General features: G+C 42.7%; 1 protein-coding gene across 1 annotated transcript in view; it reads right to left on the reverse strand.

Annotated features, from left to right (window-relative positions):
* fndc1 (fibronectin type III domain containing 1) overlaps positions 1-25279 on the reverse strand; it is a 364919-nt gene that overhangs the window by 261794 nt on the left and 77846 nt on the right. The window contains exons 2-3 of the mRNA XM_060831599.1: positions 21887-22081; positions 11327-11413 (exon numbers count right to left, since the gene is read on the reverse strand). Of these exons, the coding sequence (XP_060687582.1) occupies positions 11327-11413; positions 21887-22081 (282 nt within the window). The remainder of the gene's footprint in view (positions 1-11326; positions 11414-21886; positions 22082-25279) is intronic.

A 25279-nucleotide genomic window follows, 5' to 3' on the forward strand; every position in this document is an offset into this window, starting at 1 on the left:
TACCATTAAGTTTATAAGTCCTGCTAAGATTTGCTTTCCCAAAATGCAACACCTCACATTTATCTGAATTAAACTCCATCTGCCACTTCTCAGCCCATTGGACCATCTGGTCCAGATCCTGTTGTAATCTGAGGTAACCCCCTTCGCTGTCCACTACACCTCCAATTTTGGTGTCATCTGCAAACTTACTAACTGTATCTCTTATGCTCACATCCAAATCATTTATGTAAATGACAAAAAGTAGAGGACCCAGCACCGATCCTTGTGGCACTTTACTGGTCACAGGTCTCCACCCTGAAAAACAACCCTCCACCACCACCCTCTGTCTCCTACCTTTGAGCCAATTCTGTATCCAAATGGTGAGTTCTCCCTGAATTCCGAGAGATCTAGCCTTGCTAACCAGTCTACCATGGGGAACTTTGTTGAACGCCTTACTGAAGTCCATACAGATCACATCTATCACTCTGCCCTCATCAATCCTATTTGTTACTTCTTCAAAAAACTCAATCAAGTTTGTGACACAAAATTTCCCATGCACAAAGCCATGTTGACCATCCCTAATCAGTCCTTGCCTTTCCAAATACATGTACATCCTGTCCCTCAGGATTCCCTCCAACAACTTGCCCACCACTGACATCAGGCTCACTGGTCTATAGTTCCCTGGCTTGTCTTCACAACTTTTCTATTTTTAATCTTTTCAGTATATTAATACTACTATCTAGCATTTGAAGAATTTTATTCACCAGCAATCACTGAATTTGGAGTATCCTCTATCCTTTGAAGTACTGCATAGACTTTTGGTCCCCTTCCTTGAGAAAGCATGTAATTGCACTGCAGTCAGTTCAGAGAAAGCTCACTAGATTAATTCCAGGGATGATACAAAGATAGGTGCAGGGATAGGTAGTATCGAGAAAATAGGGAGGCTGAAGAAGGACTTGGACAGGCTAGAAGAGTGGGTAAAGAAATGGCAGATGGAATACAACATGAGCAAGTGTGAGGTTATGTGCTCTGGTAGGCGTAGCCTGAAACCTTAAGAGAATCCTGAACTAGGACTCTCAAATCCTTTTGTGCTTCAGATTTATGAAGCCTCTTTTTTTTATTCATTTGTGGGACCTTGGCATTGCTGACTGGCCAGCATTGATAGCCCATCCCTATTTGCCCTTAAAAAGGTGGTGGTGAGCTGCCTTTTTGAATTGTTGCCGTCCATTTCCTGTGGGTTGACTCAAAATGCCAGTAGGGAGGGAATTCCAGGAAGTTGACTCCACAACTATGAAGGAATGGCAGTATATTTCCAAGTCAGGGTGGTGAGTGGCTTGGAGGGGAACTTGTAGATAGTAGTGTTCTCCTTCTAGATGGAAGGAGCCGTGGGCTTGGAAGGTGCTGTCTAAGGATCTTTGGTGAATTTCTGCAGTGCATCTTGTAGATACTACACACTGCTGCTACTGAGTGCTGGTGGTGAAGGGATTGAATGTTTGTAGACGTGGTGCCAATCAAGTGGGCTACTTTGTACTAGATGGTGTCTTAAGTTCCTCATAATTTTAAACATCTCTCTCTCACTCTCCTTTGTCCTATGGAAAATAACCCCAGTCTGTCCATTCTTTTGAGATAGCAGAAACTCTCAGCCTGAGCAACATCCTGATGAATCTCCTCTATACCAGCCAGAAGCAAAGTCTCACAGGCCTGCACCTGGACTCAAGGCTGATGGAAGCTGTAAGTTCCTGAGCAAGGGCAGCCCCTCACTTTATCAATATTCAATCTGAATTCAATATTAGACTCTGTGAGGGAGAAGTGTCCTTTTCTCAGAATGTGGAGGTAGAGAAGGCCACCAACAGAAACCAAAAACACCAAATTTTAGATTACTGCCACCCTCACTGGCAAAGCAAGACAAGAGGAGCTTGAATAGACTACTGTATGACTCCCAGGATGAATGTGAACCCAAAACTTAAGAAATGTCTCCAGTCTTACACCATCAAAAAGCTGCATCATCTGTGAGGCCTCAAGATGCATGCTATTCCTGAACAGAGGAGGGATGTACACCCAAGCCTCTTGCTGGCATCTCAGAATGGCTCGGAGCTATAAAACTGAGGACCCGTAACTACTGAAATAAGCAGCTTCTAATGTATGGGGTAGATAGCAGAGGAAAGAGGACAGAAGCATCTTATCTAACATTTGTCCTCCCAAGTGTCACATTTTTTTCCCAGAAGGTAATATACCAGGCTGGGCTCCGATCAGTCTGGTTTGGTACAGAGATGAAAAGAATTGAGGCCTTTTGTTTATATGTAAACAGATAAGGCGTCAGGCCAAAGTGGTCATGTTTTAGAAGTGACCTGCATAATGAAAGGGGAGTGGTCAGCTCTCGAGCTGAGCAGTTTAGTTCAGTCTTGAACTGGTGGGGAGTTCAACAGCGAGCTGCGTGGAAACTCTCTCTCTCTTTCTGCCCTTCAACTTCAACCTGTAAGCATGTGTTCCATTTATACTGGCTTTTAAAGGGAGTTTGCTTATTGGGATTGTTGTGCATATTCAGAACAACATATTTAAACCTAGTTTGGATAGACTGAGTTCTGTCATAGTTCTTTACTCTGTTGTGTGTGTTTCATTATGTAATTTTGTGAATAAATTTTTGTCTGTTTTAAAATCTAGTAGTCAGCCTAGTTAAGTTACTCTGTACACTTATCAAAACAAATTACAAAGTTACGGTCTGGGCTGCCTGCTTAAGAACCTTTTGAGTGGTCTGGCCAAGTACATAACACAAGAGAAGGGGGCATTCAATAACAGGACAAGGCCTACACAGTAGGGCAGATTTTGTTGTTCTGCTATGTCATTTCTAATGAAGTAGGCAGAAAAAGAGGGGAGTGAAAGTGGAATTGATGGCAGTCATGCCTGCTAAGTCAGACATTCTTGATTAACCTACTGAACACAAAAAATAGCATGGTCATGAGTGAGTATACTGCACTTATCCCTGCCTGACAGTCTGTCGAACACTATGGCCTCAGCATTTCAGTGGTTCTCATCTATAGTGTCTAGCTATCAACATCCTGTGTGTTTACATCCAACCCAGGGTACCCTCTCCTCTCCCACTATGGACCCAGAGGACCAAGGTGTTGAAGAAGCATTGCCATACATTCCACCAGCTCAGTACATCTGCATGCACATCTCGATATGATGACAGAGGATAATGATCAGGGCAGTAACGCACAGGAGTCGTAAGAGGAAGAAACGATCAGACCTCTCATTAGAAGGGAGAAAAGACTTTGTTCTCCTCAGCTGAGTATAATTGTATGATAAGGAGATACCAGCATGAACAGCAAAAAAAACATGTTATAGTTATTTCGGACAGAAGGTGGAGGAGTTCAATTAGCTCATGCGTCACAATGGCTCAGATTTGAGTGAAAAAGCTTCTACATTGAAACAGTGGTGCATCTCATGAATAACCATAAGTTGCAGCATGGAGAGGATGCAGGAATTGTAGACTGATATACACAGCATCCAAAAAGGTACCAAGTAGTTGACAGCAGTCAGTGGCACTGGTAATGCTGCTAAGAGACCAGTATCCTCCTCTAGTCATTTGAGGTGTCCAGCAAGGGCGGAAGCAGTCACTGAGGAAGAGGAGAGTGAAATCCCTCACTGATTATCTTCTGCCTGTTTTTTTTCAGACTTCTTCTTGCATTATATAAGACCATAAGACATAAGAGCAGAAATTAGGCCATTCAGCCCATTGAATGGCAGAACAGACTTGATCATGGCTGATAAGCTTCTCAATCCCATTCTTCTGCTTTCTCCCCGCAACCCTTGCTCCCCTTCACAATCAAGAACCTATCTCAATCTTAAATATACTCAATGACCTGGACTTCACAGCTTTCTGTGGCAGTGAATTCCATAGATTCACCACTCTCTGGCTATAGACGTTTCTCCTTACCTCCGTTCAAAAGGTCTTCCCTTTACTCTGAGACTATGCCCTCGAGAGTCTGAGTCTCTCCCACCAATGGAAACATTTTCCCAACATCCACTCTGTCCAAGCCATTCAGTATTCTGCAAGTTTCTAATAGGTCCCCCCTCATCATTCTAAACACTATCGAGTAGACACTCAGAGTCGTCAAACACGCTTCATATGTTAAACTGTTCATTCCTAGGACCATTCTTGTGAATCTCCTCTGTACACACCCCAGGGCCAGTACATCTTTCCTGAGATATGGAGCCCAAAACTGCATACAATACTCCAAATGTGGTCTGACCAGAGCCTTACAGAGCTTCAGAAGTACTTATATTCAAGTCTTCTCAAAATAAATGCCATCATTACATTTGCCTTCCTAACTACTGACTCAACCTGCAAGTTTACCTTAAGACAATCCTGGACTGGAATTCTTAAGTCTCTTTGTACTTCAGAATTTTCTCCCCATTTTGAAAATATTCTTCCTACCAAAGTGCATGACCTCACACTTTCCCATCATACTCCATCTGCCACTTCTTTACCCACTCTCTTAACCTGTCCAAATCCTTCTGCAACCTCCCTGCTTCCTCAATGCTACCTGTCCCTCTACCTATCTTTGTATTGTCTGCACACCTAGTCAGAACGTGCTCAGTTCCTTCATCTAGATCATTAATGTGAAAACATGAAGCCTTGCAGAACACCACTTGTCACCGGTTGCCATCTTGAGAAAGACCCTTTTATCCCCACACTCCGCTATCTGTCAGACAGTGAAGCTTCTATCCATGTTAGCACCTTGTCTCTAACATCATGGGCCCTTATCTTACTCAGTAGCAACCTGTGTGGCACCTTGTCAAAGGCCTTTTTGAAGTCCAGGTAGATAACATCTATTGGTTCTCCTTTGTCTAATCTGCTCATTACTTCCTCAAAGAATTCGAGCAGATTTTTCGGGTATGACCTACCCTGATGAAACCATACTGACATTCCCTATTTTACCATACACGTCTAAGTATTCAGAAACCTCATCCTTCGCAATGGATTCCAGGATTTTACCCACAATTGAGATTAGGCTAATTAATCTGTAATTTTCCATCATCTCTTTACTCCTTTTTTAAATAGGGATGTCATGTTAGTGATTTTCCAGTCCTCTGGGACCCTCCCCAATTCTAGGTGATTCCTGAAAGATTACCACTACAGCCTCCAGTATCTCTTCAGCTATCTCCCTTAGAACTCTGGGGTGTAACCCAGCTGGTCCAGGCAATTTATCTACCTTCAGACCATTCAGTTTTTCTAGCACCTTCTCCTTGGTGATGGCCACCATGCTCAGCTCTGCCCCCTCACTCTCTTGAATTTCTGGGATATTATTTGTGTCTTCCACTGTGAAGACTGACACAAAGTCATTATTCAGTTACTCAACCATTTCTTTGCTCACCACTACTATCTCTCCTGTGTCATTTTCCAGTGGCCCAATGTCCATTTTTGCCCTTTATATAGCTAAAGAAACACTTAGTCTTCCTTTATATTACTGGCTAGTTTACCATCATATTTAATCTTCTCCCTCCTTATTTATTTCTGTTGGCCTTTGTAAGTTTCTCAATCCTATGGTTTCCCACTGTTCTTTGCTACTTTACATGCTTTCTCTCTTGTTTTTATACTATCCCTGACTTCCGTGGTTAGCCATGGCTGCCTCATCCTCCCTGAACCATGCTTTGTTTACCTCAGGATGAATCTCTGCTGTGTCTCCAAAATTAGTCCCAGAAACTCCTGCCATTGCTTTTCCACTGTCTTTCCTGCTAGGCTCCTCTCCCAGTCAATTCTACCTCATGCCTCTATAGTTGCCTTTATTCAGTTGAAATACAGTTACCTCTGATTCTACCTGCTCTCTCTCTCTCTCTCAAATAACTAATAACACTTAAAAGAAAACTCTTTATTGCTGCTATAGCTTTAAAAGATTATTTTGTCCTTTTTTTAAAGACAGGTTTAAGGCAGAGATGCTACCAAAACCACTGGAGTGAACAGCTTGATGTCTTGGTTTTTAAAAAAAATATGCTGGAACAATGGAGGCAGCCTGGACAGGTTTGATGTGGGGTAGACACGGTCAGAAGTCACATGACACCAGGTTTATTTGAAATCACAAGCTTTCAGAGTGCTGTCCCTCCATCAAAATTTATAGGCAGAGAGATCAAAAAATCATATAAATGGTGGGAGTGGAGTGCCGACAGGCTGAATACTAAGTCTCTGCAGGTGAGCAAAAATGCCAGACAGTGTGAGTAAAGTGTCAGCAGCTGAATAGCAACTGAAGGGATGACCTATAATCCGAGTAATTGAGGCAGACAGATAATTACAAAATAATTAAAAATAAGGTGGCACTGGAGACAAACCAAATGGCTGGAACTGAGGGTCTAACCAAAGTAACACGTAATCTCAAAACTGTACAAACTAACTAAGGTAGAGATATCATAACAAGTTATCAAGGTGATGGTGTCAAAACAGAACAGTAAGGAAGATTTTACAGATACGGAACAGTATGGTATGGTGGGGTTATATCTAGTGAGACATGATCCCAAGATCACGATTGAGGCCATCTTCTTGGGTACAGGATCTGGCTATCAGTTCATACTCGGCGATTCTGTGTTGTTGTGTATCTCAAAGGTCGCCTTGGAGGATGTTTACCCAAAGATCGGAGGTTGAATGTCCCTGACTGCTGGAGTGATGCCCGACTCCTGGAGAACAGGATACAATGTTATTCACTTGCTATTCAGCCATTGACACTTTAATCACACTTTTGATCACCTGCAGAGATTTATTATTCACCCTGTTGATACTTCACTCACATCATTTGTACAATATTTGATCTCTCTGTCTATAAAATCTGTGTATCTTTCTCTTTACTTCACTTGAAAAAGGAGCAGCAGTCTGAGAGCTTGTGATTTCAAATAAACCTGTCTGACTATAACCTAGTGTCATGTGACTTCTGACCTGGATAGGTGTGGCTAGCACTCTCAGACCAGGATTTCTAGGTTTTTTTTCAGTTTATAGGTTTAGCTTTAAGCAGTTCCTGTTGTGGACTTGAAGTAGAGTCATAGTTATAGAGATATACAGCACGGAAACAGACCCTTCAATCCAATTTGTCCATGCCGACCAGATGACCCAACCCAATCTAATCCCACCTGCCAGCATGTGGCCCATATCCCTCCAAACCGTTCCTATTCATATATCCATCCAAATGCCTTTTAAATGTTGCAATTTTACTAGTCTCCACCACTTCCTCTGGCAACTCATTCCATACACCTCAGAATGAAAAAGTTGCTTCATAGGTCTCTTTTATAGCTTTCTTCTCTCACCCTAAAACTATGCCCTCTAGTTCTGGACTCCCCAACCCTAGGGAAAAGACTTTTTATCTTATCCATGTCCCTCACGATTTTATAAACCTCTATTAGGTCACCCCTCAGCCTTCGACGCTCCAGGAAAAACAGCCCCAGCCTGTTTGGCCTCTCCCAAAAGCTCAAATCCTCCAACTCTGGCAACATCCTTGTAAATCTTTTCTGAACCCTTTCAAGTTTCACAACATCTTTCCAATAGGAAGGAGACCAGAATTGCATGCGATATTCCAACAGTGGCCTGACCAATGCGCAACCAATGTTGGCCAGAACATGACCTCCCAACTCCTGGTACTCAATACTCTGACCAATAAAGGAAAGCATACCAAATGCCTTCTTCACTATCCTATCTACCTGCAACTCCACTCTCAAGGAGCTATGAACCTGCAGTAGAAGCTATCTTTTCCCTCTCGCAGTTACAGCCCAAAGTTAGGGTTTCTCTCTGTTTCTCTGAATTTTCCTTTTTGTCAAAGGGTGTGTTTGAGATGTTACTACTTTGGAGCAGTTAATTACTGATAGTTACTATATCTAATATTCAGTTAAGTTTACCAATAGAGTTAAGTTATTCTAGATTCCTCTTTCTTTGGTTGCATTTTATGTATAGCGCTTAAATAAATTTTGATTTGGCTTAACATCAGTGCAGTTTGATCAGTTGCATTGCTTCTGAAACAAGACACTTTACATTTGCCTTAAAAATAAGGAAAGGTTCAAGAATAGGCTACTTTCTTAAAATATTTTGAGGGGCTCTGGTCTGATTCATAATATTGTGAAGAGATGTAAGACATTGTGAGATGGTGAATGATATAACAGTATCCTCAACAGCGAGGCAAAACCTCTGTGCACATGTCCTTCCTCATTAGTGATAAGTGATTAAGTGATCCAAGCTGTACATTCCATGCATTTGAAAACACATCGAATTTATTGCCATGTGTACTGAGGCACAGTGAAAAGCTTTGTCTTGCGAGCAATACAGGCAGATCACAGTTAAGTAGCATAGATAAGTAAATAATAGGTAAAAAGCAGCAAAAACAAAAACACAGGTACAAACTAATGTTAAGAGTTTGTGAGCCCATTCAAAATTCTAACAACAGTAGGTTAGAAACTGTTTCAAAACCGGCTGGTGCATGAGTTCAGGATTCTGCACTTTCTGCCTGATGGTAGAGTTTGTAGAAAAACATTGCCAGGGTGGGATGCATTGGAAAAAGATTTTTACTATCTAGTCTATCCAAGTCTCTAGCAAAAAAAAATCCGAGTTTATCCAACTTTTTTTGGCTAACACACTAAAGTCCAATCAACATCCTGGTTAGAGTTTTTTGCACCCTCTCCAAGCATCCACATCCTTTCGACAATGTAGTGGCCAGAACTACACACAATAGTTCAAATGTGGCCTAGCTGAAGTCTTGTACAGTTACAACATGACTTACCATCTTTTATACTAAATGCCCTGAATGATGAAGACAAGTATGCTGTACGCCTTCTTTATCACTATATCCACTTTGAGGTAACTATGGACTTGCATCCAAGATCCGCTGAATATCAATTTTAGGGATCCTGCCACTTACTGAACATTTTCTATTATGGACTCGGATAGACGGCACGGTGGCACAGTGGTTAGCACTGCTGCCTCACAGCGCCAGAGACCCAGGTTCAATTCCCGCCTCAGGCGACTGACTGTGTGGAGTTTGCACGTTCTCCCCGTGTCTGCGTGGGTTTCCTCCGGGTGCTCCGGTTTCCTCCCACAGTCCAAAGATGTGCGGGTCAGGTGAATTGGCCATGCTAAATTGCCCGTAGTGTTAGGTAAGGGGTAAATGTAGGGGTATGGGTGGGTTGCGCTTCGGTGGGTCGGTGTGGACTTGTTGGGCCGAAGGGCCTGTTTCCACATTGTAAGTAATCTAATCTAATCTAATACTGAGACCTCCTCAAAACATTTCAAGAAAGTAACCCAGACCGATCTTTTCTAATTGTCTTAAGCAGGTGAGGAGTGGACATTTCAGGAGTGATGCAGCTGGCCCAACCACTTAGATTTAAACAAACAAAAATTATTTTCAAGGTTAACAAATGAAACACAAACAAAAGAATAAACATAGAATAATCTAACCTAACAGATTATTCCAACTTAACGATGCTGTTCCAATTATTTGCAACAATCCCCTCAAACGCCCCTTAGCAAAAATGGAAAAATCAAGCACCAGGAAAGATGGCAGTGAGATTCAGCGTGGACCACATTCTTCCATGTAGCTGTTCCTTTGACCAGCAGCCTCAAAACTGACTGATTGCTTTCTCTGAACAGCCAGACTCCTCAAACGCACACCAAACAAACCAGAGGAAAGCTTAGCTAGGAGAACTGGCCATTCCCCTTTCATTGTACAAGTTTTTTAAAACTTAAAAGCTTCCCCAAGTAGATCAATCGAGATATTTCAGTGCCTATGTCTTTACAACTTAAAAAATATACAAGGACAACCTAACCTTGTTAAAGGAACAGTATCATCACATTTCATCTTGCGTTTCACCTGCAAAATGCATCACACCACAACTGTCCAGTTTAAACTCCATCTGTCACTTTTCCAACCAATTTTCCAACTTTGACAAACTTTCTCACTATCCACAACTCCACCAACGTTTGTGTTATCTACAAAACCTACTAATCAGACCATCTACAATTCCGTCCAAATTATTTATATATTACAAACAACAGAGATCTCAGTACTGATCCCTTGTCGAACACCACTGGTCACAGACCTCCAGTCAGAAAAACACCCCTCCAACTACCCTCTGTCTTCTACGACCAAGCCAATTTTGCATCCCGATTTAACAACTCACCATTGATTCCATGCGACTTAATGTTCTAGACCAGCCTATCATGACTGACCTTGCTTCTAAGTCAATATAGAGAACATCCATTGCCTTACTCTCATCAATAATCTTCACCTTTGAATGAGCTGCAGTGGTAACCAGCTGTTTATGAAATGCCACCACGAATCTGAGCAGATCCTTGGAAGGTATCAGAAACACACAAGTTCAAGGCTACAGAGGCTTTGGCAGTCATGGTAAGCAATGATGTGAGGTTAGATGTCTTCAGCAATAAGGGCACAGACTTCCATGGGCATCTGTCAAGAGGGAGTTGCAACTTGTGCATCGCCTGGTCTCGCTCTTCTTGTGGTAGCTCTATCTTTGACAGTTACTTTTGTTGTACTGCAGGTCTGACACTCATGCCCCTCTCCTCTCCACTGTTCTCCAAGTGCTCAGGATTCTGCTCTTCTAGCAGATGTTGTTATCCTTCATCACCCTAGGCTCAAAATTCAGACTCTCATACCTCTTTGCATCAACAATCTTCCTTCTAAACAATTAGTTGCCCTACTGTGATTAGCAATCCTATTCTTTGTTCTTCTGTTCCTGCATTTCTACACAGTTTCTGCATTTCTCATTCAGTGCCCAAATGCTGATGATACCACCACCTCAAACATGGTGCTAAGAACATGTTTCTGGGGGCCAGGTATCCTTCTGCAATGCTACCCCACTAAGGGATTTGGGAAAATTGCTGGTACAGCTATGAATGGCTTTCCACTCTGGAGACCTGCTTTCTGATTAGAAGAAAATGTGTATCCTTGGTGAAATGTCAAACTCTGTCCCTAAAAGTGGCTAACAAGCTGCTTAATTACTCAAATGGCTGGTGTCAATTGGGAGATGTGTAAGATCGCACGATTGGGAACATCGTTAAGATGTTATTCCTTAGTGCAATCTTGAAATTGTATTGATATGAGAATTCCCCAACTCAGTCACATATAGTGTAAACTATCATTGGTAAGCACAGACTAAAACAGCAAGCTTCAAATTCTGCAGAACAACAATTACATATGATTCAAATACAGAAAAACAAACACTGGATCAGTCAGGGTGGCTGGAATGAAATAGAACTTCATGAAGTTTGCATCTAGAATTTAATCTTGAAGAAAGTGGTGTTCTATTTTCAGCTTGTTTTCTGTTATTAACTGTAGAAAGATCAGGAGAACCTTCAACTTACCAGCTGTATGATTGGATCTGTGTACATGATGGCTTTCTCCAGTTTGACTTTCTGCAGTCACCATCACAAAATAAACTTCCCCAGGCTCTGGAACATATGGCTTACATCAGTAAGTTGCCAAAACTTTATGAAGCTAACAGTATCAGAAAGCAACATTATTTAAATTCTAATAAGACTTAAGAAGTCTGAAAAATTCAAAGGTATATGGCTGGTGTATGTAGATAGCATGTGGTCACACCGCAGACTCAGACTCCACAGACAGGAAGGGAATGGGTGAACAGGCAGAGCAAGATAGCCTAGCAGGCAGTGTAGGAATCGCCTGTGGCTCATCTCCTGCAAAACAGATAGACTGTTTTGGATACTGTTGAGAGGGATGGCCTCTGAACAGATAACAGCAGCAGCCAAATTCATGGCACCACAGTTGGCTCTGCTGCAGAAAAAGGGAGACATAGGCATTGAAATGTTATAGTTATAGGGGATTCAATTGTATGGGAAACAAATAGGTATTTTGGGCTGGAAATGAGAGTCCAGGATGACGTGCTGCCTCCGTGGTGCTAGGTTTCTGGATACCTCGGAGCAGTTGCAGGAGGGCAAACACTGAAACTAATGATGTAGGTTATTTTAAAAAGGGATGAGGCCCTAAAAGCAGAATATAGGGAACAAGGAAAAAGTTGAAATGTTGGATTTCAAAGGTAATTATCCCAGAATTACTATAGTGCCACTAACTCATCAGAGTAGAAACAGCACGATATACAGGATGAACACGTAGCTGAAAAGATGGTGTGGGGGTTCAGATTCACGGGGCATTGGCATCAGTACAAACTGGATGGATTACACCTGGGCAGGACTGGGACTGATGTCCTTAGGGGGAAAACTTGGTAGAGTGGTTGGGGAAAGTTTAAACTGGTGTGGCAGAGAGATGGGAATCAGAGGGTAGTAGAAACAGAAATTGAGGGAGAGGTAGAAGCCAAGCCAAATATAACACTGCTGAAAGGAGCAGGGAACGTAGTCTGAAATGCATGTGTTCCAATGTGAGAAATAAAATAGGCAAAGTAGGTGAACTTAGAGCTTTGGTTAGTACTTAGACTATGACATTATTGCGATTACTTGGTTAAAAAAAGAGACAGAACTGGCAGCTTAATGTCCCAGTATTTAGATGTTTCAGGTGCGATGGAAGAGGAGGTAAAAGGGTAGAAAAATTGCATTACTGGGAAAGGAGCATCTCACTGCTGCACTGAGGGAGGACACAGAGGACTTGTGCAATGAGACAATATGGGTAGAACTCAGGAATAGGAAAGGTGAAACCACAATGCTAGGGGTATATTACAGGCCTTCCAACAGCCAGAGGGAGACAGAGGAGAAAATATGACAGATTGTGGAAAGATGTAAAACCAAACGGTTGTTGGGGTGAGTGATTTTAACCCCGCCCACCACCACGTATATTGACTGGGTTCATTACATGGTATGGGTATGGATGGGGCAGAGTTGTAAGGACCATTCAGAAGGGATTCCTCAAACAGTGTGGAAAGACCAAATAGGGAAGGGGTTATATTCTCCTGCTTTTGGGAAAGGAGGCCAGCCAGGTGAGTGAAGTTTCAGTGGGGAAGCATTTCAGGAGTACTGACCATATCGTGAGTTTTAAAATACTCATGGTAGGGATAACAACAGTCCTCAAGTGACGATGTTAAATAGGGGGAAGGTGAGCTACAACAATATAAAGCAGGAACTGGGAGATTTTGATTGGAGGTGGCTGTTTGAAGTTAAGTCTTCATTGGACATGTGTGAGGATTTCAAACAGTAGTGGATAAGAGTTCAGGAGTGGAACGCTCCTGCAGGAATAAGGATGGCATGACAAGTTGTGAACCTTAGATGACCAGAGATGTTATGACCTTGGTCAGAAAGAAAAAGGAAGCATACATAGGTCCAGGAAAATGGGAACTGACAAAGCCTTTGAAGTACATAAAGTGGAAAATAACTTAAGGAATTTGAAGAGTAAAAAGGGGTCATGAAAAGTTGTTAGCAAACAGGATTAAGGAGAATCCCAAGCTTTTAAAAATATATATAAAAAACCAAGAGGGTACCTAGTTAAAGGGTTGGCCCACTCAAGGACAAAGGAGAAAATCTATGTGTGGAACCAGAAGAGGTGGGGAGTTGGGGGGTGGGGTTCTAAATGAATACTTTGTGTTGGTTTTCACTGAAGAGAAGGAATTGCTAGAGGATGATCTCAGGGAAGGGAGTGTTGAATTCCTAAGCAAAGTTGCTATTAAAAAGGAGCAGCACTCTGAATGCTACTATTTCCAAATAAATCTGTTGGGACTATAATCTGGTGCTGTGTGATTTTTAACTTTATTTAAAAGGAAGAGATGCTGTCTGTCTTAAATAGTATTAAGGTAGACAAGTCCCCTGGTCCTGATGGGATCTATCCCAGAATATTGAGGGAGGCTGGGGAACAAATTGCTGGAGTGTTGACAGATATATTTGTGTCCACCTTGGCCAGAGGTATGGACACAGAAGACTGGAGAATTGCCAACATTGTCCCATTTTTAAGAAGGGTAGCAGGAATAAGTCTAGAAATTACAGGCCTGTAAGTCTCACATCGGTGGGAGGGAAATTATTGGAAAAAAATTCTCAGGGACAAGACCATACACATTTAGAGGCACATGGACTTATTAGCAATAACCAGCATGGTTTTGTGTGGGGGAGATCGTGCCTCACTAACGTTTTGAGTTTTTGAGGGGGTGGCAAAGATGATTGATGAGGGAAAAGCAGTTGATGTTGTCTACATGGACTTCAGTAAAGCCTTTGACAAGGTCCCTCATGGCAGACCGATAAAAAAAAAGTGAAGTCACATGGTATTGGGGTGAGCTGGCAAGTTGAATACAGAACTGGCTTAGTCCGAAGAGACAGATGGTAGTGGTAGAAAAATGCTTTTCTGAATGGTGTGCCATGACTAGTGGTGGTCCAGAGGGATAGTGCTGGGACTCTGCTGTTCATGCTCTACATAAATGATTTGAAGGAAAACATAGCTAGTCTAATTAGTAAGTTTGTGTATGATACAAAGATTGGTCAAGTTGCAGATAGTGAGGAGGATTGTCAGAGGATACAGCAGGCTATAGATCAATTGGAGGCATGGGCTGAAAAATAGCATATAGAGTTTAATCTGGACAAATGGGATGCATTTTGGAAGGTCAAGTACAGGTGGAAATTATACAGTGTACAGGTCCATAGATCACTGAAGCTGGCAATGCAGGTAGGCAAGATGTTAAAAAAGGCTTATGGCATGCTTGACTTCATTGTAAAAAACATCAAGTACAAGGATAGACAAGTTATGCTGCAGCTTTATGGAACTTTAGTTAGGCCACGCTTGGAATATTGCATACAGGTCGAGTCGCCATAGTACCAGAAGGATTTGGCTGCTTTGAAGAGGATTCAGAAAAGGTTTAATAGGGTGGTGCCTGGTAGAGGGGATTTTAGTACTGAAGAAAAGTTGGATAGACTGGGTTTTTTTTCACTGGAAAGCAGGAGGTTGAGGCAACTTGATAGAAGTATATACATTTGTGAATGGCATGGATAGAGGAAAATGTATTAGGCTTTTTCCCAAGAGTGGAGGGGTCGATTATTAGATTCAAGGTGCAGGGGTGGGGTAAGTTTAAAGACATGTGCAAGGCAAGGTTTTCACATAAAGGGTGCTGACTGCCTGGAAGGCATTGCCAGAGAGAAGCAGATACAATAGCAGCATTCAAGAAGCATCTGGACGAATAGATGAATAGGAGTGGAATAAATGGTGGCTGTAAGAGCTGTTCCTTTTTTGAGATATTTTGGGTGTTGGAGTGATTGCCTTGAATTCCAGGAGCAGCAATTAATGCTTTATATGCTGTTGCATGATTTTTCAACATCGGGGGAAAAACATCAAAACAACGGCACTTTAAAAAAAAAGGAAGACAGACAAAAGGCAGTGCACACATAGTCAGTGAGGAAGAGAGAAGAAAGAAATCCACACTGCTAACTGACACAACAGTGAATCTGCAAAGTTACTCCTTTGCAGTTTGAGTTCATGTATCTCTGGACAGCGGAGTGCATCTGGGAAACAAACTGCGAAATTCACAGCTGACCTTGGAGGAACATGTGTAGGAGGCATCACAGCATAGGAAGGGATAAGTGCATAGTTGGTACGTGTAAACTTGCTGTAAGTCTACAGTAATGAGTAGAGTGGGTTCTTTCCTGACTATATATGTTTTATTGAGATCTGTCTCTTGACTACATTTTAAAAATATAAGCTATAAGTTAGCCTGGAGCACTGATTTTCTTAGAGCAATAAGACAGTGCTATTTTTGGGGTCTGTGGATTGTGAAGGGCCAAAGATGGCCTTGGTAGAGTGATGTGCTCTTCTTATCAGATGTGGGAGTTTAGGGAGAGTTTCCATGTTACTGATGACTATGGAAGTGTCTTTGATTGTGAATCCTTTCATATTGATGGATCAGTTGCAGCGGCAGCGAGAGGCAATGAGAAATTTACAAGAGAGAGAGGGTGTGATGCATGGCATGTATAGAAAGGGAGAAAAGCCACAGATACAGTCAGGTAGATGGGTTAACTCCAGGAAAGGTAGGAGAGGTAAGCAGGTAGTGCAGGAGCCTTCTCAAAGGGGAGTGGAACTGGCAGGAGGTCATAGTACACACTGGAACTAATAACACAGGAAGAGAAAAGGATGAGATTCTGAAGGGAGAATATAGAAAGTTAGCCAGGAATTTAAAAAGGAGATCCTCGAGGGTAATAATATCTTGATTACTCCCAGTGTGCCAAGTTAGTAAGTGTAGGAATAGGAGGATAGAGCAGATTAATGTGTGGCTGAGGAGCTGGTGCATGGGACAAGAGTTTACATTTTGGTCACTGGAATTTCTTCTGGGGTAGAAGTGACCTGCAAAAGAAAGATGGATTACACCTGAATTGGAAGGAGACTAATATTTCAGGGTGCTAGGTTGAAAGCTCAGAGCTAGAACGAACAGAGTTGTTGTCTCTGGTTTGTTACCCGTGCCATGTGATAGAGAGTCGAGGAATAGGGAGAGAGAACAGTTAAATGCGTGGCTACAGGGATGGTGCAGGAGGGAGGGATTCCGGTTTCTGGACTACTGGGGTTCTTTCTGGGGAAGGTGGGACCTCTATAAACAGAATGGTCTACACCTGAACCTGAGGGGCACCAGTATCCTTGGGGGGAGGTTTGCTAGTGCTCTTTGGGAGGGTTTAAACTAACTCTGCAGGGGCATGGGAACCTGGACTGTAGCTTTAGGGTACAGGACCTTGAGTGTACGGAGGTTAGGAACATGACATTGATCTCGAAGGAGGGTGCCTGTACACAGGAAGGTGGCTTGAAGTGTGTATACTTCAATGTCAGAAGTATAAGAAATAAGGTAGGTGAACTTGCATCGTGGGTTGGTACCTGGGACTTCAATGTTGTGGCCATTACAGAGACGTGGGTAGAACAGGGACAGGAATGGCTGTTGCAGGTTCCAGGGTTTAAATGTTTTAGTAGGGTCAGAGGTGGGGGTAAAAGAGGGGGAGGTGTGGCATTGCTTGTCAAGGATAGTATTACAGCAGTGGAAAGGACGATGGAGGAAGACTTGCCATCTGAGGTTAGGAATAGGAAAGGTGAGGTCACCCTGTTAGGAGTTTTCTACAGGCCTCCTAATAGTCCGAGAGATATAGAGGAAAGTGTTGCGAGGATGATTCAGGAGAAGAGTGAAAGTAGTATGGTGGTTGTTATGGGGAACTTTAACTTCCCAGATATTGACTGGGAAAGCTATAGCTCGAGTTCGTTAGATGGGTCGGTATTTGTTCAATGTGTGCAGGAGGGCTTCCTGACACAATATGTAGACAGGCCAACAAGAGGTGAGGCCATACTGGATTTGGTTCTAGGTAATGAACCAGGCCAGGTGTTAGACTTGGAGGTAGGTGAGCACTTCGGGGACAGTGTCCACAACTCGGTGACTTTTACTCTAGTGATGGAGAGGGATAAGTGTGCACTGCAGGGCAGGAGTTATAGCTGGGGGCAGGGAAATTATGATGCGGTGAGGCATGACTTAGGATGCATGGATTGGAAAAATAGGCTTCAAGGGAAGGACACAAATGATATGTGGAGCTTGTTCAAGGAGCAGCTATTGGGTGTCCTTGATCAGTATGTACCAGTCAGGCAGGAAGGAAAGGGTCTTGTGAGGGAGCCATGGTTTAATAAGGAATTGGAATCCCTTGTTAAAGGGAAGAGGGCGGTCTATGTAAAGATGAGGTGTGAAGGTTCAGTTGGGGCGATTGAGAGTTATAAGGTAGCCAGGAAGGATCTAAAGAGAGAGCTAAGAGCAGCGAGAAGGGGACATGAAAAGTCCTTAATTGGTAGGATTAGGGAAAACCCAAAGGCTTTCTATAGGTATGTCAGGAATAAAAGGATGACTAGGGTAGGTATCGGTCCAGTCAAGGATAGTAGAGGGAAGTTGTGCGTGGAGGTGGAGGAGATTGGAGAGATACTAAATCAATACTTTCCGTCAGTATTCACTCAGGAACAGGACATTGTTGCTGATGTGAATATTGAGTCACAAGTGATTAGAATGGATGGCTTTGAGGTATGTAGGGAAGAGTTCTGGGGAATACTGGAAAGGGTGAAAATAGATAAGTCCCCTGGGCCTGATGGCATTTATCCTAGGATCCTCTGGGAAGCTAGGGAGGAAATAGCGAAGCCATTGGCCTTGATTTTTATGTCGTTGTTGTCTACAGGAATAGTGCCAGAAGACTGGAGGATAGCGAATGTGGTCCCCTTGTTCAAGAAGGGAAGTAGGGATAGCCCTAGTAACTATAGGCCAGTGAGTCTCACTTCTTTTGTGGGCAAAGTCTTAGAGAGAATTGTAAGGGATAGGATTTATGAACATCTGGATAGGAATAACATGATCAAGGATAGTCAGCATGGTTTTGTGAAGGGCAGGTCGTGCCTCACAAACCTTATTGAGTTCTTTGAGAAGGTGACCAAGGAAGTGGACGAGGGTAAAGCAGTAGATGTAGTGTATATGGATTTTAGCAAGGCGTTCGATAAGGTACCCCATGGTAGGCTACTGCAAAAATTACGGAGTTATGGCATTGAGAGTGCATTAGAGGTTTGGATTAGGAATTGGCTGGCTAGAAGGAGACAGAGGGTAGTAGTTGATGGTATAGGTTCATCTTGGAGTGCAGTTACTAGCGGTGTTCCACAAGGATCTGATTTGGGACCATTGCTGTTTGTCATTTTTATAAATGACCTGGAGGAGGGGCTTGAAGGTGGGTGAGCAAGTTTGCAGACGATACGAAAGTCGGTGGAGTTGTGGACAGCAAAGAAGGATGTGGCAGGTTACAGCGGGATATATATAAGTTGTAGAGCTGGGCAGAAAGGTGGCAAATGGAGTTCAATGTAGCTAAGTGTGATGTCATTCACTTTGGTAGGAGTAACAAGAAGATGGAGTACTGAGCTAATGGTAGGCTACTTGGTAGTGTGGATGAGCAGAGGGATTTTGGTGTCCATGTACACAGATCTCTGAAAGTTGCCACCCAGGTAAATAGTGCTGTGAAGAAGGCATATGGCGAACTGGGCTTTATTGGTAGAGGAATTGAGCTCTGGAGTCCTGAGGTCATGTTGCAATTGTATGAGACTCTGGTGCGGCCTCATCTAGAGTATTGTGTGCAGTTTTGGTCGCCATACTATAGGAAGGATGTGGAGGCATTGGAACGGGTGCAGAGGAGGTTTACCAGGATGCTGCCTGGCATGGTAGGAAGATCGTATGAGGAAAGGCTGAGGCACTTGGAGCTGTTCTCATTGGAGAAAAGAAGGTTTAGGGGAGATTTGATAGAGGTGTACAAGATGATTAGGGGTTTAGATAGGGTTGACAGTAAGAACCTTTTTCCGCTAATGGAGTCAGCTGTTACTAGGCGACACAGCTTTAAATTAAGGGGAGGTTGGTATAGGACAGATGTTAGGGGTAGATTCTTTACTCAAATGGGTTGTGAGTTCATGGAATGCCCTGCCAGTATCAGTGGTGGACTCTCCCTCTTTATGGTCATTTAAGCGGGCATTGGATAAGCATATGGAGGTTATTGGGCTAGTGTAGGTTAGGTAGGCTTCGGTCAGCGCAATATCGAGTGCCGAAGGGCCTGTACAGCGCTGTATTTTTCTATGTTCTAAGTTAATATACTGGCAGGGAGGTTTGCCAGAGCTGCTCAGGAGGATTTTAAACTGCTAAGGTGGTCGTAGTGGTGGTGGTTGGGGGGGTGGGGGGGGGGGGGGGGAAGCGGGTGTAGTGATCAAACTGTCACGGTAGGCAGCAACAAAGGTGAGAACAAGGTAGGATTGATAAATTAAGCTGCATTTATTTCAGTGAAAGAGGCCTAAAAGACAAGGAAGATGAATTCAGGGCATTGTTCAGAACATGGGACTGGGAATATCATAGCAATTACAGAAACGTGGCTCAGGAATGGACAGGACTATTGATGGAAGATATACAATGTAGAGCAATAGATTGTGACATCTTGAAAAATGTCTATATTACAGTGGAGGACGTCTTAAAACACATAAAAGTGGATAAATCCCCAGGACCTGATCAAGTGTACCCTAGAACTCTGTGGGAAGCTAGGGAAATGATTGCTGGGCCACTTGCGGAGATATTTGTATCATTGATAGTCACAGTTAAGGTCCTGGAAGACCGGAGGTTGGCTAACATGGTGCCACATTTTAAGAAGGGTGGTAAGGACAATACTGGAAACTATAGACTAGTGAGCCTGACGTCGATGATGGGCAAGATGTTGGAGGGAATCCTGAGGGACAGGATGTACATGTATTTGGAAAGGCAAGAACTGATTAGGGATAGTCAACATGGCTTTGTTCATGGAAATCGTGTCTCACAAACTTGAGTGTGATTTTTGAAGTAGTAACAAAGTGGATTGATGAGGGCAGAGTGGTGAAAGTGATCTATATGCACTCCAGTAAGGTGTTTGACAAGGTTCCCCATATGAAAGTTAGATCTTATGGAATACAGGGAGAACTAGCCATTTGGACAGAGAACTGGCTCGAAGGTAGAAGACAGAGGGTAGTGGTGGTGAGTTACTTCTCAGAATGGAGACCTGTGACCAGTTGTGACACAACAATTGGTCCTGGGTCCACTGCATTTCATCATTTATATTAATGATTTGGATATAAACACAGGAAGTATAATTAATAAGTTTGCAGATGACACGCAGATGGGACGGCATGATGGCTCAGTGGTTAGCACGGCTACCTCACAGCACCAGTGTCCCAGGATCGATTCCAGCCTCGGGTGACTGTCTGTGTGGAGTTTGCACATTCTCCCTCTGTCTGTGTGGGTTTCCTCCCACAGTCCAAAGATGTGCAGGTCAGATGAATTGGCCATGCTAAATTGCCCACTGTGTTAGGTGAATTGGGGGGAAGTGAGTCTGGGTGGATTGTTCTGAGGGTTGGTGTGAACTGGTTGGGCCGAAGGGCCTGTTTCCACACTGTAGGGAATCCAATCTAATCAAAAGTGGAAGTGTAGTGGACAGTGAAGAAGGTTACTTCAGAGTACAATAGGATCTTGAACAGATGGATCAATGGGCTGAGGAGTAGCTGACAGAGTTTAATTTAGATAAACGTGAGGTGCTGCATTTTGGAAAAACAAATCAGAACAGGACCTATACACTGAATGGTCAGGTCCTAGGGAGTGTTGTTGAACAAAGAGGCCTTGGAGTGCAGGTTCCCAGTTCCTTGAAAGTGGATTACAGGTAGGTAGGATAGTGAACGCATTTAGTATGCATTCCTTTATTGGTCAGAGCATTGCGTATAAGAGTTGGGAGGTCATGCTGTGGCTGTACAGGACATTGGTTCGGCCACATTTGGAATATTGCGTACATTTCTGGTCTCCTTTATATCAGAAGGATATTGTGAAACATGAAAGGGTTCAGAAAATATTTACAAGGATGTTGCTAGGGTTGGAGCATTTGAGCCACAGGGAGAGGCTGAATAGGCTAGGGCTGTTTTCCCTGAAGCATTGGAGGCTGAGGGGTGAGCGTATAGAGGTTTATAAAATTATGAGGGGCATTGATAGGATAAATAGACAAAGTCTTTTCCCTGGGATAGGGAAGTCCAGAACTAGAGGGCATAAGTTTAGGGTGAGAGGGGTAAAATTTAAAAGAGACCTAAAAGGCAACTTTTCAGAGTGTGGTGCATGTTTGGAATGAGCTGCCAGAGGAAGAAGTGGAGGCTGGTACAATTCCAACATTTAAAAGACATCTGGATGGGTATATGAATAAGAAGGAGTTGGAGGGATATGGGCCAAGTGCTGGAAAATTGGTCTAGATTAAGTTAGGATATCTGGTCGGGTTGAACAATTTGGACCATGTTTCTATGCTGTGCATCTCTATGACTGTCAATGAAGACAATTTTAGCATGGAAGGATAAAATGTGGTGACATAGTTTTGGAGGGCTAAAGAGCTCGGTCCTGCGCTGTATTTTTCTTTGTGGTATTTCTATTTCACATCGCAAATTGCCAGTGACCCACTTACCTACATCCTGTAATAAAAAAGACCGTTTGTTTTCCTCTGCCTTGATGAATTTGAGGTTTTCCAGAGTTTTACCATAGCCAATAGTATAGTGAGCCACAGGTTTCTTGGACACATTTTTCTGTTGCTCCCAGAGGACTTGCAATCCTTTTTCATGAGGTAGAACCTTTACATTCTTCAGCTTCCAGTTGGAAATAACTGCAATGAAAGAACATTAACACTTGTCAGTTTTTACAGAGTACAATGCGTAACTTGACATGAATGATTCTGAATCATTGTCCAACTGTTTGAGAATTCTAAAGCAAAATAGTGCAGATGCTTGAAATCAGATTTTTTTAAAAATCGGAACATGAATACTCAGCAGGTCCAGCAGCATCTTTGGAAAGGGAAGGTTATGATTCACTTTGACTTTCCATCAGGAAGTTCTGTTTTTTTACCACAAAATTGAAGAGGAGTCTTTATTAGGAGCTTCCATCTTACTGAGAGATACTTTCGGCCATTGCATATTCAATAACTGGATTCAAAAACCCTGCTCACACATTGACAACTGTGACAAATTCTACCACAGCAGCTATGACAATCCACTTTATCCTAAAATAATTCAACACTTTTAAAAATAAAGTCAACTTGCTTTACTCCCAACATTGACAGATGCTTTTTCAAAAAATCCAGGTCCACATCTTTCTGATCAGATCCTGTCTGTGTATCAAATTTTGATTAACTCTATACATTAATTTAAATTATTTACAAACAGGGGAGAAAATATGAATGCCACCCTGAATGCATGCAGTGTGCTAGTCATGCACAAAGTCAAGACCTGCCCTCATGTACTAATAGCATGGCAATGTGACATTAATGCAACATGCAACAGTAAAGAATTCAATTATTCTGATACTTACAAAATATCTTGATATACTTTGTAAACGTGCATTTTGTTGGGCACTTCTCAGTTTTGATGGTTTAAACTGATACAAGTTGCATGCACACATATGAACAGACATACCTAAGCATGGAACTGGAACATATGTTAAATAATGTATGGGCGGCACGGTGGCACAGTGGTTAGCACTGCTGCCTCACAGCACCTGTAGACCCGGGTTCAATTCCCGACTCAGGCGACTGACTGTGTGGAGTTTGCACATTCTCCCCGTGTCTGCGTGGGTTTCCTCCGGGTGCTCCGGTTTCCTCCCACAGTCACAAAGATGTACGGGTCAGGTGAATTGGCCAAGCTAAATTGCCCGTAGTGTTAGGTAAGGGGTAAATGTAGGGGTATGGGTGGGTTGCGCTTCGGCGGGTCGGTGTGGACTTGTTGGGCCGAAGGGCCTGTTTCCACACTGTAAGTCTAATCTAATCTAAAAAGATGTGCTAACATAGCTTCACAAAGAATAGAGATCTTTCAACTACTACAATTTGTCAGAACGTGGACTTTTGTACATCCAATGTCCAGTTGGCTACACGTGTAATAAATTATTTTAAAGGGCCTTCAAGATTCTGAAAAATTGCCAAGAGTTATACAAATACAAGACGTTTTCCTTTACTAATTCTAGCTATGTCATTATTTATGGAGAGTTCGAAGTTAAGCTGTTGCATGGGGAGATGGCTATTCCCACCTAAAGCATTTGGCAATGTTTGCAAGCTATCTGCTTACAAAACCTCATGAATATATCTTGATTTTTTTTTCCCAGGAAAAAAGGAATGTTTTTCTTATCCAATGCACAAAGATAGTCAGTCCATGATGAAGAATGGCTTGTATGCTCCAAAGATCCCGAATGATGCCCTTAGGAGTTCTCGCCTTCTGGTAGGGTGACCGAAGGCAGGCACGTCTGGTGGGAAGGGATTACGTGCCAGCCAAAGTGTGATCCAATAAGCTCTCACTGGGACACAGGAAACTTATCAATTATTAAGGCAATACAAAGCTGCAACAAGATCAGTCTACATCACAGAAATCTTAATCAACCCATCAAGATTACATGCACAACAATAGCACCTCAAGTCCTCATGGTAAATAAAGGTACACCACAGACTTCTACTAGAGTCCATTTTCCAAGTCCTGCGGTGATGGAGAATATTTTGTGGATTTTAGGATCTGAAAGGGTTAGAATAGAGGATGTTCAGTGTTGCCCAATATGTCATTATTCAGGCTTGGGGAGGATCTGCTCAGGAATCTAAAGGACAAAGACCAACCATCTGGGTTTTCTCAAGTCCCTCATATAATTGGTTCAGATTTTCCAGTTGCCTGAGAATCAGTTCTGTAGCACAGATGAGAGTTGCGCATCAGGACTCTGTGGAATTCCCAATGCAGCAGACTCCACGGGAATTCCACAGGAAATTGAAGATTTTAATCAGTAATTCCCTTGAGTCTGGACCCTCTTCAAAGTGTGCATTCAAATGAGACAATTCCAGCCATTCCACTGCTGTTAAGTAAAATGTTACTGAGGAAACGTTTGCCTCTTAAAACCTAGTCTAACTACTGGGTAACTATTAAACTGACACCAAACCTACTACAACACCAAACCTAATTACACCTCACACAGACACTTTATAAACTCAGATCCTAGCTTGACAGGATTTGGAGAGTTTGTTTAACATGCACGATTAGTAAGCTTCGAACATTCAGGAAGGAGAGATCACATCCGGAGTGACAGACAGCCCGAGTCAGCATACATTTTAGCGCTTTCAGAACAGTGTGGAAATAAAACTGGTAAATCTGTCATACCTTTTCCCATTTTACAAGTTTAAAATTCAGTAGTCTAGTTAGAAGGTTAATAAAGGTAGCTTACTCAGCTGACAGAGGAACAGTTATCGGACAACTACCTGAAGCCTAAATAGGGCCTCGATAGATGTTCACTGCATTTGAAGTTTCAACTATTCGAAGTTAGTCATACAACAAAGAAACAAGTCCACTATGTCTATGCCAAATCAACAAACATCAAACAATACTTATCCCACTAAAGTGTGCTTATAGCCTACGGTGCCCTAGAATTTTGAGTCAGAAGTCACATGATACCAGTCCAACATGTTTATTTGAAATCTCAAGCTTTTGGAAGCTGTTCCATCTTCAGTTAAAGTGCGACTTCACTTGACAATGGAGCAACGCTCCGAAAGCTTGCGATTTCAAATAAGCCTATTGGAACACAACCTGGTGTCATGTGACTTTTGACTTTGTCCATCCCACTCCAACACCAGCATCTCTACATCCTGGCATTTTAAGTTTTTGTCCAAATGCTTCTTAAATGATGTAGGAGTACCTGACTCCACCACACTGTCAGGCAGTGAGTTCCATATTTCTATCATCTTCTGGGTGAAAAAACCTCTTCACCTTAAAAATTTATGTCCTCTGCTCTTAGACACATCAGCCATAATGAAAAGGTTCTCACGATCTACCCAATCTATACC

Source organism: Hemiscyllium ocellatum, chromosome 10 (genome assembly GCF_020745735.1).
Source record: "Hemiscyllium ocellatum isolate sHemOce1 chromosome 10, sHemOce1.pat.X.cur, whole genome shotgun sequence".
NCBI classification, from domain to species: domain Eukaryota; kingdom Metazoa; phylum Chordata; class Chondrichthyes; order Orectolobiformes; family Hemiscylliidae; genus Hemiscyllium; species Hemiscyllium ocellatum.